Below are 20,554 nucleotides of genomic sequence, written 5' to 3'. Positions count from 1 at the left end.
AAGCACTCACAGGGTTCAAAGTTGGGTCTAAGGTAGCCCAGCGTTGGGGGTGCAGGGCAACCCCAAAGTTACCACACCAGCAGCTCAGGGCCGGTCAGGTGCAGAGGTCAAAGTGGTGCCCAAAACGCATAGGCTTCAATGGAGATAGGGGTGCCCCGGTTCTAGTCTGCCAGCAGGTAAGTACCCGCGACTTCAGAGGGCAGACCTGGGGGGTTTTGTAGGGCACCCGTGGGGGACACAATTCAGCACAAAAAGTACACCCTCAGCGGCACAGGGGCGGCCGGGTGCAGAGTGCAGACAGGCGTCAGGTTTGCAATAGGTTTCAATGGGAGACCCAGGGGTCTCTTCAGCGATGCAGGCAAGGGGGGGGCTCCTCGGGGTAGCCTCCACCTGGGCTAGGGAGAGGGCCACCTGGGGGTCGCTCCTGCACTGGAGGTCTGATCCTTCAGGTCCTGGGGGCTGCGGATGCAATGTGTTGCCCAGGCATCGGGTTCTTTGAAGCAGGCAGTCGTGGCCAGGGGGAGCCTCTGGATTCCCTCTGCAGGCGTCGCTGTAGGGGCTCAGGGCGGTCAACTCTGGCTACTCACGGGCTCGCAATCGCCAGGGAGACCTCTCTGTAGTGTTGGTTTCCCGCAGGTCGAGCCGGGGGCATCGGGTACAGAGTAGAAAGTCTCACGCTGCCGGCGGGAAACATGTGGTCTTTAAAAGTTGCTTCTTTGTTGCAAAGTTGCAGTTTCTTTGGAACAGGGCCGCTGTCCTCGGGAGTTCTTGGTCCTTTTAGATGCAGGGTAGTCGTCTGAGGCTTCAGAGGTCGCTGGACCCTGGGTACGCGTCGCTGTTGCAGTTTTTCTTGAAGTGGGGAGACAGGCTGGTAGGGCTGGGGCCAAAGCAGTTGGTGTCTCCGTCTTCTCTGCAGGGCTTCAGGTCAGCAGTCATTCTTCGTCTTCAGGTTGCAGGAATCTATCTTGCTAGGTTCTGGGGGCCCCTAAATACTAAATTTAGGGGTGTGTTTAGGTCTGGGAGGTTAGTAGCCAATGGCTACTAGCCCTGAGGGTGGCTACACCCTTTTTGTCTCCTCCCTGAGGGGAGGGGGGCACATCCCTAATCCTATTGGGGGAATCCTCCATCTGCAAGATGGAGGATTTCTAAAAGACAGAGTCACCTCAGCTCAGGACACCTTAGGGGTTGTCCTGACTGGCCAGTGACTCCTCCTTGTTTTTTCTCATTATCTCCTCCGGCCTTGCCGCCAAAAGTGGGGGCGTGGCCGGAGGGGGGCAGGCATCTCCACTAGCTGGGATGCCCTGTGGCGCTGTAACAAAGGGGGTGAGCCTTTGTGGCTCACCACCAGGTGTTACAGTTCCTGCAGGGGGAGGTGAGAAGCACCTCCACCCAGTACAGGCTTTGTTACTACCCACAGAGTGACAAAGGCACTCTCCCCATGTGGCCAGCAACATGTCTGGTATGTGGCAGGCTGGCAAAACTAGTCAGCCCACACTGGAAGTCGGGTATGTTTTCAGGGGGCATCTCTAAGATGCCCTCTGGGTGTATTTCACAATAAAATGTACACTGGCATCAGTGTGCATTTATTGTGCTGAGAAGTTTGATACCAAACTTCCCATTTTTCAGTGTAGCCATTATGGTGCTGTGGAGTTCGTGTATGACAGACTCCCAGACCATATACTCTTATGGCTACCCTGCACTTACAATGTCTAAGGTTTTGCGTAGACACTGTAGGGGCATATTGCTCATGCAGCTATGCCCTCACCTGTGGTATAGTGCACCCTGCCTTAGGGCTGTAAGGCCTGCTAGAGGGGTGACTTATCTATGCCATAGGCAGTGTGAGGTAGGCATGGCACCCTGAGGGGAGTGCCATGTCGACTTAGTCATTTTCTCCCCACCAGCACACACAAGCTGGCAAGCAGTGTGTCTGTGCTGAGTGAGAGGTCCCCAGGGTGGCATAAGACATGCTGCAGCCCTTAGAGACCTTCCCTGGCATCAGGGCCCTTGGTACCAGGGGTACCAGTTACAAGGGACTTACCTGGATGCCAGGGTGTGCCAATTGTGGAGACAAAGGTACAGTTTTAGGGAAAGAACACTGGTTAGCAGGCCTCAGCACACTTTCAAATCATAACTTGGCATCAGCAAAGGCAAAAAGTCAGGGGGTAACCATGCCAAGGAGGCATTTCCTTACAATGCCCCCTCCAGAACCAGTGAACAGCATCCACTACCCCAGTCCTTGGCAGGAGAAGCACTCTGGGCACAAAGACCCCTGCAGAACCAGTGGAGGAAAGCATCCACTACCCCAGTCCTTGGCAGGATGACGCACTCTGGGCACAATGCCCCCTCCAGAACCAGTGGAGGACTGCATCCGCTAGAGAGACTGTGGCTTTGCACTCCCCAGGACCAAACAGTGGGCAAACCACCCACTAGAGAAACTGTGGCTTTGCACTCCCCAGGAGCAAGCAGTGGGCAAACCACCCACTTGGAAGACTTGAGAGACTGTGGCTTTGTACTCCCCAGGAGCAAGCAGTGTGCAGTGCACCCACTTGAGGGACTTGATAGACTGTGGCTTTGCACTCCCCAGGACTAAGCAGTGGGCATGGAGCCCCCTCAAAGAGCAGTGGCATCGTCCCATCATCCGGCTGAGGTGCCTGTGTTTTTTCCGACCTGATGCCCCTGCAGTGTTCTCTCCTTTTTGAGGCAGGTGTCATGTGTGAGCTTCGCCCATGCTTTTTGGGACCACTGTTCCACGGACATTTAATGGAACAGTATACAGACTTGTGTACTTGCTGTTAATATTTGTATATACCGATCATTTAAAGTTATCTTGGCCTATCTGAATTTTCGATTGTTACACTTATTACAATAATTTCATTTGGTCTTTGCGTTCTTCCAGGGGGTGACGGGGTGTATCTGTGATGTAATTGGATGTGTTTGTGTGTATGGTGTTGTGGGTGGGGGTGGGAGTGTTGCCTATTGCGTGTGTCTCTTTTTCCTCCTCCCTCCCCCGTGTGCTAGGTGTAGTACTCACGGTGGTCGTCGCCGCCGTCTTTGATGTTCCTGGTAGATGAGGAGGTAAACCAACATTGGTAACACCTGCAAATCGGGCCCATGGCGTCCTGGTTCCTCGTTGGGTTTTGAGAGGTGAGTGGTTTCCGTTGCAAAGACTGTTTCCGCCGTGCTTTTGATGGCGTTGGTACTGCCCGGGAAAAGCTGGCAGATTGGTGCCTTGTAATAGTGTGGGTGGTACATTGGCTTCCGCCTGTCTGTTGGCTGTTACCGCCGCAGTGTTTGTTGCTTCCATTGTGGTGGTCGGAATGTTGAAGTGGCTGTCTGTGTTGGCGGTTTCCGCAATGGTCGTGATTCCATATTTTTTTACCGCCGGCCTGTTGGCGTTATTACTGCCGCTTTATCACCGACTGCCAGGGTTGTAATGAGGGCCTAAGTGTGCGGATAGAGGGGAATTGCTACACAAGTCCTTTCTCTTTTTTTGGAACAAAAAGGAAATCGGACGAAATCCTTATTTATAGATTGCCTAATCTGTTTGAAAGGATGCCGTTTGAAGGACAAAGGAAAGCGGCAACCTTATTTAATCTAAGTAGGCTCAAAAATAATTGAGCACCAATTTAGAAAGAGGACAAAACACATCTAAGCTCATAGTTGTGGTGATAACTTTTTTGTTTGAACAAATATCTTGCTGGAAGAAGTCCTTCATCCATGTTAGTTAATCCGAAAATGCCGTTCAAAACGGTGGAAAAGACGGCGGCCATATGAATCTTGACGAATGTCAAGTTAAATGGATATGTGGTCTATACATAATGAGTACATTTCATAAAAAATATCAAGATTTTAAATATGGCAATTACTTTAAGGTAATTTTCTTGTTGGACCAAATCGAGAGAACGGGACGAATTAGGAATTATTCATATAACTAAAGAGAAGTCCTGTGTTAATATTGATAATAACAGTGCTTATGATAAAAAATGATGTATAGACTTAACTAATCAATGTAGAGGCTCATACAATAATTGAAAAAATGGCCTATGTAATTAAGACTTTATATAGAAAAGGATCAAGAAGTTATTAAATCAAGATAGCACTTGTGACTAGAATGTAGTTGTGAGTATATACTTTAAGTATAATCTCTACGAGGTCATTTTTAGAGAGGGTTAAAAATATCAATGAGTTTGGACTGATAGTTAATTATTATAATTATATATAGCTTGTAGTTATGAAAAAAATGGTATTCAGTATCTAACATAGAGGGTGTCCTTAACTTGCAGAAAAAATCCTTTTGATTATCTACAAAACACAAAAACAAGGAAGAGAGGAGAAGAAATAGACTATAGATAGGTTTGGACTAATAGTTAATTATAACTATGTATACCTTCGGGATTATAATAAAAAAAAGTATTCAGTATCTAACATACAGGATGTCTTTTAACTTGCAGCGAAACTCCTGTAGATTGGCTGCAAAAAACGAATAACAAGGAAGAGAGGAGAGAGGAAAAAAAGGAGGAAAATATTTTGTGTTATGAAAAAGTAAACCAACTATATAATACACAATAATGTTAGATGGTAATACAAAAACCTGTAAAAAGGTACAAATAAGACCACACTAAATGATGTGAGTGAGGCTAATTATTAAAGCCAGTAGTGCCATGCAGGATCCTTGTTGAGACCTTTCCGAACAGTATCAAAGCGAATAATAAGTCTACTTTCGTTCCGTCGTAATTGAAGTTCAAGGTTGCCTCCCCGAGGATGTTTAGTTGCATTAGACCACTGAATGTGAAGGAACCTGTGTGGGGGTGACACTTAACAAAATGTTCAACCAGCGGGAGCTTGATGTTATAATTTTGAATATTATGGTAATGTTCTTGTATCCTTATTTTAAGTGCTCAGGTTGTACTTCCTATGTAGACTTTGTTGCAAGGACAGTTGATGAGATAAACTCTTAGTACTTTCGCAGTTAATAAAGTCCTGTATCAAATAGTTGGTCATTATTTATGATTGATTTTGTTTTTATTAGACCAAGTTTGCAGATGGAAAGTTTTGTACAGGTATAAAACCCTTCTGGGGGTCGCATGAAATTCTGTGTGAATGTTTTATCCTTATAAAAGGAGGAGCAAAGTTTGTCTCTGAGGTTAGGGGCTCTTTTAAAGCCAATCTGCGAGAAAAAAGAGATATGTTGATTAATCGAGGGATTGTTATAAAGTAAATACTAATGTTTGCGAAGCAATTTTCGCATGAATAAATGATCATTGTGAAAGTGAGTAATAAAGCGGATCGGCGTCCTCTCAGCAATAGATTTGGTCTTATTTATAATAGTGTTCCGATCTATTTTTGTAATCTTTAAGCTAGAGAAGTTATATCCTCGGGTGGAGAGACGGTCTACAATGTCAGAAGATATAACCTCGTAATCAGTTTGGTTACTGTAATTCAATTTGGCCCGTCTAAATTCTCCAGCTGGGATATTGCGAATAGTACTATATGTATGGCAACTAGAAGTGTGTAAAATAGAGTTAGCTGCTGTGCTCTTTCTGTGAAACGGAGTCTGTAGTTGTCTATGTACAATACAAGATCTAAAAATTCCACTGATGTTCTTAGGAGTTGTTATGTTATGTCGATGTTCCATCAGTGGGCCCCCCTGTACTTGTAGCTGAGCCCCCAGGGTTCCCAGTTCCCACCAGCAGCATGACAGGTGTTTTTTTGCTGGCAACCGCCGATGCAGCCCTGGTCTCGCTCCAGCACCGACCCAAGCCACCAAGCATCCCCTGGCCCCATGAGCTAGGGATCTGCTGCGACACTCAGCCCTCGGTGGCCGCTGTGCAGGTGTCGGGTGGTGGGCACAACTGCAGGAGAGCACAAAGTAGTCTCAGGCGTTTTCTGTAGTCTACCCAGAGAAAAGAGTCTACGGGGCCTGCCTTGCGGTCACAGTGATGCAAATTGATCACTTTTGACGGCCTGCCAAATCGAGTCCATTGGCTGTTTCTGGATCCTACCACCTCTGCATCGGTTCCAACAAGCTCCAGGTGTTTGTGGCTTGGCTTGTCCAGTGTGTTAGTAGGATAATTATGGATTACAGTGCCAGTCTCACAGGAGCTCTCCTAACAGGCGTCTGCCTTCTTCAGTGATTTGACCGCGCCCCTCCCCTTCTTCCCTTCTTTTAAAGAAGATGCTGTTTGTATACTGACCAGGCAGTGATAAGTTTGATTACTTGGACTTGAAAAATGTTTTGTCTTAATATTTTTCTGAACATTACTGTTAAAATATATTAGGCAAACCGACATCAGGGAGGTAATAGAACAAATATGTTATTTAGCTGATAAGTTATGTTTTGTGAAATATGTTTTCCCAGCCATGTTCTCTTTTGTTCAATTATTTTTTATTATTACTGTGCTGCAGGGGTGATGCAAATGGTTTGAGAAAAAGGCACTGCTGCATACAGCTTGGACTTTGTCACATTTATCTCATAGAGACATCTAGTTGCCGATTCAGATTCATGAATGGATTTATGGGTGCCCTTCGGAGCCAAGGCCAAAGGTGTCTGTATGGAATCCGAAGGGAGGTTAGTTGTTAGGGACATACTTACACTTATTTTGCCTATTTTAGCTTATGTCTGAGGCCTGTGGCCCTTCACCAAGTCACTTGGCATTTTATTCCTTCTATGTTTAGCGAGGCATCAATTTAGTGGCGATGTTTTATTATTCTTATCCCTTGTCGTTCTCTGCAGGACTTTTAGTCATTGCTCTGCACGATATTTCATTATGTGCTTGCATCAAAGCTACATATGATAGGTGCCTGGATATTGCAGTGTCTTCCTTAGACAGAAAGAGATGCGTTGTCATGTCAGGGCAGTTCCTAGAATAACTCAATGTTTATTATAAAACATCAGCCTGCCTTTGTATCCTTAGAGGAGACATTCCAGTCAGACCACCATCTTATGCTTCCCGTCGCCTTTGTAGTTTCAGCAGAAACTTGGTGCTTCCTCTTCTGTTGCGGACAAGGATTTCTTGCAGACTAACAATCCTCTCCTTTACCTTCAGCACAGGTATGGGGCTCATGCTACACTCCCTCCTTTACCCTCCTGTACTCCCTCCTTTCCCCCTACCTTCAGCACAGATATGAAGCTCATGCTACACTCCCTGGACTAGATTGGCGGATTTGGGTTAGCATTGCTGCTCTCATGTAGGAATCCTAGTAGTGTGTGTAGGAACATTGGTAATGCTATTGTGACAAATAGGGTGGGACTGTGTTTCTAAGTTTCACTTTCTTGGTCGATGTTGTGATAGTGTCTGGTTTCATCATCCTCATAATCACACTTCATGTCTTTTTACCGAGAATGCATTTGCTTCAGTAAATCCTATTGAGCCAAGATATGCGTATGAGACTTGTATAACATAGAGAATGGGGCATGATCTGTTTCCACTACATCTTCCCTGGGAGTCTAACAGTATCATGTGATGGGCTTCCACAAATCACTTTTATCTATGATATCTGTGAGGTGCTGCTAGCTAGCCGAAAGGGTAGGTCAACAGCTGCCACACAGTTTGGAATTGGACTCAGTCCCCCCATCCTCGGTGTTGCTGCTGCCCAAAACTAAGTGGTCTTGTTACTTTGTCAAGAGTCTCACGACACCCCTTCTTACTCCACTGGGCCAGTTGGACTGCTCAAAGATGAGACTTACGGCCTCATAAAATTCTTTAAGCTGGGCAGAGGTCATTCCGGCTCCCGGAAACTCTGGGAAGCGTGAAGTCAGCCTAGACCTAGGCTCTGCAGATGGAGGCCTCGATCGAGTACGCTCCCACGTCTTGTTGCCCAGTTGACAAGGTGAAGTCGAAGAACGTTTCGTCTTCTTCTACTTCTTCTTATGCCTCAACTTTCCTGAATGTCCCGAGGACTAGAAGTGAGACAAAGAAGATGGGGGCTCTGTGACCGATTCCCGAGACCTTTCTCTCGACCGAGATCAGGACTTAGGTGGAGCCGAGTGCCAGGCCGCCATCACCTTTAGGGACTGCTACCTTAAAGCCTTCGAATTCATGGCCTGACACTTGTAGCAAAACTTTAGGCTATGGTCGCGCTCATGACACCAAAACCACACGAGTTGGAGATCCGTCACGGAAATCACCCGATTGCAGGATCCGCAGGGCTTGAACCCGATCTTACGCTAAGACGCAGCAAGAGTAGAAATGCTCAAAAACGCTTTGACAAAAGGCAAAAAAAAAAAATCAGGTCAAAAAGTTACTGCAGGGTAGCTCTTCTTTGGATCAGCGCTGGCTGGTGCAGAAAGAAAAGAATTGACGTCAGTGCACTGGGGTGGCCCCTATACAGGACCTGCAGCGTCATATCCAGCACCAATGACGGACTCAGAGCCGATCGACGACACCTAGTGGCACGCAGGGGTACAGCTCGAAAAAAATCTCTGGATCCAGACTAATGCCTTGGGGAAATTCTAAGATAAGGAATCTGCAGCTAAGGATTGTCTCTACGTGATAAGGCGTTACCGAAGATAAGTAACTTGTCCATTACTGCCATCTACTCTAGACACCACTAAAATCTTATTTTTACAAGCCTCTTTCTAAAAAGACATTTGATCTGTGCTGCTTCTGCGACCGTTTTGTATTACATGACTCAGCTGTTTATTGAATCCCATTTTAATGTTCCTCCTACATGGCTAATTGGCAAAAATGTGGCCTATGAAACGAGGTTTTGTTAATTTTCCTGTTTGTGTGTTACCTGATTTATACACTACTTTTGAAATATTCTTTTAACAAAGACAGTACTGGTAAAATTAAATTGTGTTTGAAAAACCTATAGGTTTCGCCTTCGCAAGAAAACCTGGAAGAATCCTGGTACTATATTTTTGGATTATCATGTATATGAAGATGAAATTAGCCTTTCCGGCAACCTAGAAGTCTTCCTAGAGGTCCTTGAAGGTAAGGAGCATGCAATACACTATTTAAAAAAGAGTAACTGTTCATACTGAAACTATATGCTGTCAGAGTTCAGTGTCTATAAATACATCTTCAAAGATGTATATGGTGATTTATAACTGCAAATTTCGAAAGTGCATAGATTAGGGTCCTTATTTAGTGATTGGTGGTAAAAGGGCATTTACTAAAAATAGGCAAATGACCCATCGTCCTGTCCATGCCTCTCTTGGTTCCTCCTCCTTGTTTAAAAGTTTGAGAAGTGTTGTATTTTGACGGAGGAACCTCAGCCAACTTCTTGTGGTAGTTACCGGTCATCTGAAATAACATCCGAAGGCCTTACAATGTTATGTCAGTCCCTCTTTTTCCCTGTCCGGCCTTACAAAATATAATTGTGCTTGACAAAAAAACATTTTCTAACCACTGGGCTAGCATATCAGGGACATTTGTCATTTTGTTTTCCCCTAAAAAATCACACATAATTCGACCCCTCTGCAAGACACATAATTAGATTCCACATACTTTATCGTGTGAGCCTAGCTTCTCTGTACCCTAAACAGCCCTGTGAACAGGAGTCAAAGAAGGTGGTAAGAACACAGACTTAATGTGTATTCTTGTAATTTTTTAAAAAGTGATTTTTCCCTACCTGTGTTTGTTTAGATTTGCCTCTTAGTTTTTCTACAAACTTAGTATTTTTAAACTGCTGTTTTGTTCTACGTGTGTCTGTATGAATTTACATCATGGTTTCCTGCAAACATGGTCCTTTTAAACTGCTGTTTTGTTCTGCCTGTGAGTGGCTGAATTTGCTTCTTGGCTATCTGCAAACTTGGTACCTTTAAACTGCTGTTTTGTTCAAACCGTGACTGTATGAATTTCCCTTCTAGTTTTCCCAAAGACTGGATTAAGCCTCCCCCACTAAGTTTAAAAAAGGCAAAATACACCTCAGTAGCTAACCAGAGTGTGTTTAGGAGTCTGTTTAATCTGCTCTGTGGTTTTAAACTGTGCTTGGAAAGTGCATGCAGCATTCTTATTTGGCTTTAAAAAGTGATTAGTTTAAGTGCGCGAAAAGAAGTATTTCAGTGGCTTCAAAATTGTCCCTTAACTAAAAAGTAGAATCTTGGAAGCAAGGAAGTGTGGATTGTGCCCGTCTGTATCCAATGAGATTCTGAATAGAGAAGCACCTCCCTTCCTCCTGCTGCAGCAGCCTGGGCTTGTTGATTGGCTTACTAGCTCCCAGGCAAACCTGAGCCTGTCTCTGACACCTACACTGGCCCTTTAAGTTTGTGGAAGTAACCCCAAGACAGCCACCTCCATCTTGTGAGCCCAGCTTCTCTGCGCCCTAAACAGGCCAGCGAACAAGAGTCAAAGAAGGTGATAAGAACACAAACTTTCTGTGTATTTTTGTAGTTTTTTTTTTTTTTTTTTTTTTAAGTGCATGTCCCCTACCAATGTCTGTTTACATTTGCCTCTTTTTTTTTCTTTCTGCAAACTTCGTATTTTCAAACTGCTGTTTTGATCTGCCCGTGTCTGTATGATTTTACATCTTGGTTTTTGTTCAGACGTAGTCCCCTTAAACTGCTGTTTTTTCTACTAGTGACTGTATGAAGTTGCCTGTTTGGGCCTGTTCTGGTCGAGCCTAGGGCCAGGCATGCTGCCCAATTTTTCACTTACCAGGTACCACCTTAAGCCCTCCACATCCACAAACATCCAAACACAATATCACCAAAGGCATTCTACTCGTGCACCACAAACAAACCCCATACAGATTTAAATGTTGCAACAACCACTAGAAACCCCAACAAACCACTCCTATACACAGTTCTACCCCAACTACAACACTACAGCACCTTCATTCTAGCAAAAAAACACAACTCTTTCCTAAACCCATAACACATACACACATCACCAACACAACACAATGCCACATTAAACCTAACTTTAATGCATCCAGACACACACTCCATATTCGTACAAAACACCAGCTGTATCCTCTACTTGCTCCTAACAGACCCCTTGTTATAATGAAACCTATAGTCAGCCTTCCATCACACCATCCACCAACACCCTCCTCCTCTTTTTACCAATTACACACAACCATACAATTCGCATGCTCCACTCCACCACACATATTACCTGTTCCAGTGATCACATCTAACACACTCTTATAACTCTTGTCCATCCCTTCTTACACGACACATACACTCTTCTCTGAAGCACATCACCACCCCCCGTACTATTCGAATACCACTGACATACAAATCTTTCATAGAAAACCACTACCTCAATATCTCCTCTCACTACTCCACAAAAACACACACCACCAAATCAAAATCACAAACAGTTTCCCAATCAATCAATGAGTGTTTATATAGCGCAGCTACTCACCCCCAAGGGTCTCGATGTGCTGTGGGAGAGACGTGTAGCATCAGCAGTGAGGTGGTTCTTCAATAAGCCATGTCTTCAGCTCCTTCATGAAGTTGAGGAGGGGGATGGTCTGTCTGAAGTGGAGTGGAAGGGCATTAAAGGTGGTGGCTGTGAGGTGGGAGAAGGAGCGTCCCCCTGTTCTTGTTTTCCAGATGCAGGGTACTTCAGCGAGAGAGAGCTGGGCTGAGCGTAGGGTCCTGTGGAGTACTTGGAAGTTGAGTTGCCTGTTCAGGTGGGCTGGTCCGGTGTTGTGGAGGGCTCTGTGTGCGTGGATGAGGATCTTGAAGGTGATTCTTTTTTCTTTTGGGAGCCTGTGTAGTGTGCACAGGTGTTTAGAAATATGGCAGTGTCAGGGCAGGTCTAGGACCAGTCTGGCGGCGGCGTTCTGGATATTCTGTAGTTTGCGGGTGAGTTTCTTGTTGATCCCGGCATAGAGCGTGTTGCCGTAGTCCAATCTGCTGGTAATGAGGGCGTGTTGGACTGTCTTTCTGTGTTCAAGGGGGATTCATTTGAAGGTCTTGCGTAGGAGGGCGTAGGGTGTGGAAGCAGGTGGAAGTGACTGAGTTGATCTGGCAAACCATGTTGAGTTTGGAGTCCAGGATGATCCCGAGGTTGCAGGCTTGGTTCGTGGGGTTGGGCGGGTTTCCGAGGGTGGGCGGCCACCAGGAGTCGTTGCATGCATCGAGTTGAGGGCCCATAATGAGTACTTCTGTCTGGTTCGCGCTGAGTTGAAAGCAGCTGTTTTTCATCCAGTTGGCAACTACTCCCATGCCTTCGCGGAAGTTGTGTCTGGCTGTGTTCCGTTCGTTGGATAGGGAGAGGGTGAGTTGGGTGTCGTCAGCATAGAAGACTATGTTGATACCGTGGCTTCTGATGATGGTAGCCAGAGGTGCCATGTAGATGTTAAACAGCGTGGGGCTGAGGAATGGATCCCTTGGGAGCTCCACAGGTGGTGGGTGTGGGGTTCTGCCTGAGAGGAAGGATTGGATCCAGTCGAGGGCCTTGTCTCTGATGCTGGCTTTGTGAAGTCTGCATATCATGGTGTGGTGGGAGATCGTGTCAAAGGCCGCTGAGAGGTCCAGCAGGATGAGTGCCGCCGTCTCTCCCTTGTCCAGCAGGAAGCAGATATCATCTGTTGCGGCCAGGAGGGCCGTTTCGGTGCTATGTTTTTTTCTGAATTCGGATTGGGAGGTGTCGAGGATGTTGTGGTCTTCGATAAAGGTGGTGAGTTGGCTGTTGATGAGTTTCTCAATGACTTTAGCTGGAAATAGGAGCAGAGAAATGGGCCTGAAATTCTTGAGGTCGGTGGGGTCTGCCGAGGGTTCTGAGGATGGGGTTGATCTCAGCGTGTTTCCAGTCATCAGGGAAGGCAGCGGCAGCTAGGAAGCAGTTGATGGTGAGGCAGAGTTTGGGGGCGATGGTGTTGGCGGCTCTGTTGAAGATGTGGTGAGGGCATGGGTCCGTGGGGGCCCTGAAGTGTATGGACTTTATTGTCTTCAGCGCCACTTCTGTGGTGAGGTGGGTCCAGTTGGTGATTGTTGGTTTGTTGGTGTTGGGATTCGGAGGAGGGGGTTCTGCAAGTAGGTTGTTCTAGTTGAAGCGGTCATAGATGGTCTTGATTTTTGTGGTGGAAGTAAGTGTTGTCTGTCACAGAGGCCCTGTGAGGGTGGGATGTCTGTTGTTTCACTGTTCGGTTGGGCAAACTCCTTTAAGTGATGATGAAGAGTTCCTTGCTGTTGCGTGCGTGTGATGAGATTCTGTCTTCTATAGCTTTCTTTTTGGTGTTTCTGATGAGTTGGTGGTGTGCGGCAGTGGCGGTTCTTAAGTTGTTTTGGGCTTCTGTAGATTTGGTGTTTGTCCAGATTTTTGAGGCGTCGACTGGTGCTTCCGGATTTTCGGAGTTCTGCGGTGAACCAGCTGGCTTTCTTGGCGTGGGTGCTGTTGATTTTTTTTTGAGGGGGGCTATGATGTTGGCGCAGTCGGAGATCCATTTGTGAAAGGGGCATGCTGCGGTATTCGGGTCGTTGTGTGCGATGGAGGGGGCGGAGTTGGCGAGGGTGACGGTGAGTTGGTCGTTGGTGATTCTTGCATAGCTTCTATGGGATGGTTGGTACTGTGGTCTGATGATGATGGGTGAGTTGAAGGTGAAGTGGATGCATCAATGGTCTGTCCATGAAAGTTTGGAGGTGTGGCTGAAGGTTACGTAGGTTCCTGTTGTGAAGATGGGGTCGAGGGTGTGTCCTGCTGAGTGCGTTGGTTCCATCACCATCTGTCTGAGCTTTGTGTTGTGGAGGTTGTCTAGGAGGGATGCAGTGTTGGGGTCTTGTAGGTTGTTGAGGTGAAAGTTGAGGTCTAGCAGGCTGTAGTTGGTGACTGTGATGCCTCGTGTGGTGGTCCAATCAGTGATGAAGTCGGCGCAAGGTGCGGGGGGTCCTAGTGGGCGGTAGATGAGGGTTCCCCTGAGGGTGGATGTCGGGCTGGTCTGTAGTTTGAAATGAAGGTGTTCCATCAGGCTTAAGGAGTCTTCGGAGTGTGTGCTCAGACGGATGTTGGGCTTGTGGACAATGGCGATTCCCCCTCTGGCGCAGTCTTTCCGGGTGGTCTTGTATCCCTGGGGAATGTCGATGTCCGGGCCCGAGGTGGTATTGGTTCAGGTCTCGGTGAGGAAAGCGATGTCAGTGGTGGTGTAGTCAAGGAGGTCCCAGATTTTGGTGGCGTGTTTGTGGAGGGAGCATATGTTGAGGGGGATGCATTTCAGTGTCTTCGTTGTGGGTGGGTTGTGCCGGGTCCAAGATCTTAGTGGTGGTGTAGGATTGGTGGCAGCGGAGGAAGCTGAAGGGTCTGTGGGTGTCAGCTGGTGATGCCTGCTTACAGTTGTTGTTGCGTCCTGGGTTGAGTGCGATGAGTGCTGCTGGCGTGTAGAGGTGGCAGGTCCGGAGACGCTGGTTGTGGTCGGGTCGTAGACGGGCTTGTCTTAGGGCCACCTTTGGCTGCGCAGGGGCTGCCATTAAGTAAGGAGGGGGGAGGAGAGGACAGCTGGGAGGCGGGAGCAGGAAAAGGGTGCAAAAAAGGGGGGCTGGACGCGGGACCAGCAGCAGCCGGGAGATGGAAAGAGAAGAGAGAGAAAAGTGAGAATGAGTGGAAAAATAGAGAATGCAAGAAAAGGCACAATATGGCACACAGGAAGGGAGAGGGCACAGGAAAAGAGGCTGAGGGCAGCGTAGCAGAAGAGCAGAGCTCTCCCACTAGACACCAAAGATGAGGCGCAGGCCAGAGCCTGCGGGTGGAGGAGGGCCTCGAATTTCTGAACGGGGTCAGGTCACAATTTCGCATCTCCATGTCTTTACACCTCAAAGCTACTCTACAAAAAGAACACAGAAGAACACAGGTCACCACGTCACTCTCAACCACCATCTCCACTACTGACACGCACAGACCCAGCAAAATGCTTTCTAAGCCTGTTGGACGAGGAACAAAATATAGAAAAACAGCACTATTGTACTAGCACTATCAGCACTAATGACACACCTGCCACCAGTTCAAATTATACTGATCACTCTTCTACAAGACAAAATCACACCACCATCAAAACACAATCTTTAAACTTCCTACTCATAAATGATTACCATATCTAAGTCCTACTAACGGACACACCACCTGACTTACTCTTAATAACTGAATCGTGGTTGGGAGATGACCACGCCCCAGTTTGCATGAAACCGTTCCTCTGGGCTCTCAAAGTATCACACACAACCATATAGGCAAAAGAGGAGGTAGACTAGCTCTTGTATTTAAACAAACAAAACAAATCTCAGCAAAATGTGCAACATTTCCATATAAGGTTGTGAGGCCCTCATCACCAGATGCAATCCTGCGCCAACTTCCTCCTGTAACTTCCTCTACAGACCACCACTTAGCAATTCAACATTTCCAGACATGTTTATAGATGCAGTTTCAAACCTTACAACTCTATACTCCAACATATGCATTCTTCGGGACCTAAATATTTGGTTTGACAACCCCAATATGCCCCATCCAAAAGCTATCATCATTGGCCTAGTCACATTGAACATTTATCAGATTGTGCAGAATCCCACCCACATCGTGTGACAGATCCTAGATGTCATTTTTGCAAACCCAGATCTAGTTACCCCTCAAAGCTCCATAGGAGTCACTTGGGCAGGCTACCATTTGGTAGCTTTTCAACATAAAACATCTCAAATCAGCACACCCTAGACCACCTTACATACATTCACCTATCAACCATGGAATAAACTCAATTTTGAATACTTAGTAACACAATTAACAGCCAGCACAGATCTAGACACAAATTCTGTTAAAAAAAACTTTGATTGGCTACAGGAAGCTTTAGATATCCTAATACCACTTAAAAAAAACAAAGCGGGACAAAAGAAAACAAGCACTTTGGAGAACTACAGAAGTAAAAAAGATAAAACCACAAAAATGAAGGCTGCAACAAAACTGGCTCAAAACAAACAGCTTTCAAGGCAAGCTTCACATACACAAACTTAACAAAATATACAAATCATCAATAAAAAAAAAGGTACTAATCGGACAGAATTCAAAATCCTATATCTCCAAATAAATAATTTAAATAATTCTGAACGAGTTCCAAAAACCTAAATGCGTCGAAGGAACTCTTCCTATTGCTCAAGAATTCACAGACATACTGGTAACTCATTACATAACTAAGGCAGACACATTGGACTCCTACTTAAAACAAAGGAAAACCACCAAAAGTAAGCCAACCCAGCCTCTACACTTCTTCAAACAAATATCACACAGTGAATTTATGGACCTGATCTAAGCAAGCTGGCCTTTCTGGCTGCCCTTCTGACCCTTATCCACCACACATCTTTAGGAAAATTATTTTATCTACCTCTGCTGCCACACCAGTAAGAAGAATCATCAATAATTCTTTCATTACAGGAATCTTTCCTGAAGACCTCAAAAAGGCATACATATGCCAATTTTTAAAGAAAACAAAATCTGGAACCGCATGACCCCAACTATTACAGACCAATTACAAATTAATGTTTCTTGGGCAAACTAATAGAAAGAGAAGCATTCGCCCTGGGTAACAGTTCATTGAAGTTAACTCCATATTTTCAGACTATCAAACTGGATTCTGCCCAGGAAGAGGTACTGAATCTGTTCTCATCCGGGATGATCTTAAAAACACAGTAGACCGCAATGGAGTTGCTGCACTAGTTCTCTTGGACCTCTCGGCTGCCTTTGACACAATTGACCATGACACCCTAATACAAAGACTCTACAAAGCTGGCATAGAGGGGTCTCCTCTCGACTGGATCACAACCTACCTTCAAAACAGAACAAATAAAGTCCATACTTGCCCTTTCTCATCCAAACCCTACTTGATAAAAAGCAGGGGTCCCTCAAGGCTCAATCATCTCACCCATGCTTTTCAACATCTACATGAAGTAATTACCGGCAATGATCAATGAATTTCATCTCACATGGTACAACTGTGCAGATGACACACAAATACTCCTTAAACTAGAATGCCCCGAAAACATTGGAAACTCGCACACAAATCTTCAGTTGCCTCAGAGCTGTTGATCAGGGGATGACATAGAGCCATCTCAAACTTAATTCTTCCAAAACGGAAATACTCACATGGCGATTGGAAAAATGATGCCCACTCTGCACCTGGCCTGACGATCTGGGACCACCTCCTAAAGTATCTAAAGAAGTTAGAAACCTTGAAATGACCGTGGACTCCAAGGTTTAACAATGGATGTCCAAGTGGACAAATTAGCAAGATCAAGCTTCATCACCATGAAAACTCTGCGACGCATCTCCCCCCTCCGGATTTCCACACAAAGTCCAGGCTACTACCTCTCATGTAGTGTCTAAACTGGATTACACCAATGGCCTCTACCATGGATCATCTCTGTCTACTATGAAAAAACTACAATGCATTCAGAACTCGGCTGCCAAACTACTCCTACATGTAAAGCCACATGCCCACATCTCCCCAGCCTTGAGTGCCCTACATTGGTTATCGGTTTGTAGAAGATCTACCTTCAAGCTGCTTTGTATCACCCACAAAGCAATACATGGAACAGGACCACTTTTCATCAGGAATAAAATCACCAAATACATTCCTCAAAGAGACCTCTGCTCAAGATTGGCACCCCACCTCAAAACCCCACCATACAAGACAAAGACAATAGGTGGTACATCTTTCTCTTTTCAAGTGCCCAAACAATGGAATTCATTGTCCCCAAGTATAAGATCCACTGAGAACTATCTTATCTTCAGAAGAGTACTCAAAAGTTGGCTGTTTCCTACATAACTACCATACTCAAACAACAATGGACTACATAGTCCTTTGTATGTAAAAATGTATACTTTGATTATATAGATATATATCTACATGTGTGTATTTCTTTGTACAGATATGTATAATAACTTTATCTTAAAATATATACATATTCTTTAGACCTGTTTAACAGATCTATATATTACTTATGGTTAAATGTACATATGTATGTGTATGTATGAATATATATATATATATATACACACACACATGCAAAAAAGAGAATAGGGAACTCTGGGTAGTTCCCAAGTTTAGGTAGAGAGCAGCTCTAGTAAGGAGCACTCTGCAACACCTGCGGGCACTCTAGATTTGCTCACCTCAAATGTCTGTTTATCTAGCAAAGTTTTTAAGCATTGAATCAGCACAGTGCTATCCACGCCAAGCTAGATAATGACAGTCTTTTGCCATTTATACAGCAAAATCTTTAAGCATTATATATATATATATATATATATATATATATATATATATATATATATATATATTCTATACTGAACATGTTCATAGGTTATTGCATAGTTTCTATATGAGTTGTTTGATTGAATGCTTATGAATCTCTGTTTTATTTTATCTGTCACAATAGGTAAATATTATCTGTACTATTTATCTAAAAGTACATAAATAAATTAACTTCTGTTTACACAATACTACTTTAAATCTCAATATATTACATTCCTTAAACATATATTCCCTCACTATGTACTCATGTATTTTTATATGTATTACTTCAGTCCTACTGTGCAAGAGAAAAAAATTAAAAAATGTACTCTCTCGAAAGCCGTACTCTGCCTCACCATCATCCTATCAGTCTATCCTCTATGTCCACTCTCTGACTCATCCCAAACCGATTCTGCTAATATGATCTCCAGAATAACCCTTTCTAGACTCTTCCCTCCTCTACTCCTCCTGGCTCTCCCCAAACCTCAGTTTACTACTATGATCTCCCAAACCACCCTACTAAATTCTCCCTCCTGTATCTCTCCTTTGACTCATCCCAAACCCCATTGTACTACTATGATCTCCCTAATCCTTTTCTACAGACTCTTCCCTTCTCCATCTCTCCTTTACTCATCCCAAACCTCATCTTATTACTATGACCTCCCAATTAATACTTCTGGACTCTTCCCTCGTCAATTCCTTCATTATTCTATTCAATCCAACTAACAGACTCACATGTCATCCGCTGAAATTAACTCATACCTCACTATACTAATATTATACTCATATTTCCCTATACTAATCCACCACTAATCCTTTTGGGTTCTGAAGTAACAGGCTGCTTGCTGAAAAGCGATCAACGTCTTGTCAGGAGTAGTAAGCACTATATAAATACAATTGTGATTACAATCTAAGATGTTAAGTGTCCCATATTGAAAGAAACATGAAATGCGCAGCTATTGGTCTCCCTTTGAGTTCAGATCATGACTTTACACCCAAAAGACAACGGGGTATTGGGCTTTTCCCTACTGCTGAGCATCAGTGTGACATTCTGTGTTAGAAGTGTTACTAAGGTATATTCATGTGACTTTGCATGCAATCTGAATAGGTGAGCGGGCCAGAATCTGGTGCTACCACTGGATCTGTTGGCACTAGGGCATCTGCGTTTTCTGGCAGGGCATTATTCTTGCACATGCATTTGATGGACATACAGAGAAAATAGCTTTTGTTAAATATTATGGGCCTCATTACAACCCTGTTCTGGAGGTTGCACCGCCAACAGGCTGGCGGTGCAAACTCGCACATTACGACTGCGGCAGAAGTGCCATGGTCGCACCGCTGGGACCAGCGGTTTTCCGCCACGTTGGTCCCGGCGGTTTTCCGCCACTTTGGTCCCGGCGGATTCAATCCTCCAGGGCAGCGCTGCTTGCAGCACTGCTGAGGGGATTAAGAGTCCCCCTCCCGCCATGAAAAGGCTGGCGGAAAGGGGAGTCGCGGGGCACCCTGGCACAGCCCCATGAAGCTTTTCACTGTCTGCATAGCAGACAGTGAAAAGCGCGACAGGTGCAACTGCACCCGTCGCACTGCTGCAATACCGCTGGCTCCCATGTTGCGGCCGTCATCCCTGCTGGGCCGGCGGGCGGAAACCAGCGGGGATGTCGAAATGGCCACCACGGGAGTGCGCCCGCATTGTCAGCTGCTCGGCGGTTACAACTTGGTGAGCGGCGGTTGCCGCCCACCAGAGTTGTAATGAGGGCCTATGTCTAAATGCATCTGGAGTTCTGGCATTATCCCATCTCTCTACTTTTAGGACTGCAACTGACAAACTGCACCAAAGAGATTGTTGTCATGTTTTAAACTGAGTGAACTAATCAATATTTCACACAACTCTGCAAGACAATGACCCATAAGTTGTACATCAATTAGTTGACATTGAGTTCAAATTCAAATGACTGGGACCTATTTAGGATTGATCTTTATCAAGCTCAAACAAGGAATACATATATTAAAAACTGAGACTGCTGCGCTTTACAAGTTAAAATGGATGTGAGAAAGACGTTGCATATGAATCCCACTTTAGTGTACCCAGGGCATCTTCTGAAGATTGTACTGCTCATATTCCACTATTGAAAATGATTATAGCAATCTAACGTTTTGAAAGTGTTTAAAAAAGAGGCCTTTGTGTACAAACAGGACAGATATCATGCCTAATGATTTTAGGAAAAAGTCTGGTTTCCATTTGCTGACTATCAGAAAGTCTGTTATTATAATTTAGCAGAAGACTTATTTCGGTCCAGCAATCTATTAACTCGTTAAGGATGCACTGGGGAACTTTGCCAGCGACATCTTGTCTGCCGTCCCGGAGTACTTCAGGTTGTCACTATCCCTAACCATT

The 20,554-nt window shown here is 45.1% G+C and overlaps 1 protein-coding gene across 3 annotated transcripts in view; it reads left to right on the top strand.

The window, feature by feature from the left end:
- Window positions 1–20,554, top strand: part of USP47 (ubiquitin specific peptidase 47) — a 1,215,141-nt gene that overhangs the window by 1,121,622 nt on the left and 72,965 nt on the right. For all 3 annotated transcript variants that reach the window (XM_069223601.1, XM_069223600.1, XM_069223599.1), the window contains one exon: window positions 8,818–8,936. In XM_069223601.1, the coding sequence (XP_069079702.1) occupies window positions 8,818–8,936 (119 nt within the window). The remainder of the gene's footprint in view (window positions 1–8,817; window positions 8,937–20,554) is intronic.

The sequence above is a fragment of the Pleurodeles waltl genome, chromosome 3_1, assembly GCF_031143425.1.
Source record: "Pleurodeles waltl isolate 20211129_DDA chromosome 3_1, aPleWal1.hap1.20221129, whole genome shotgun sequence".
NCBI lineage: Eukaryota > Metazoa > Chordata > Amphibia > Caudata > Salamandridae > Pleurodeles > Pleurodeles waltl.
The sequence above is the reverse complement of the archived record's forward strand: the minus strand, read 5'-3'. Positions and strand labels throughout refer to the sequence as shown.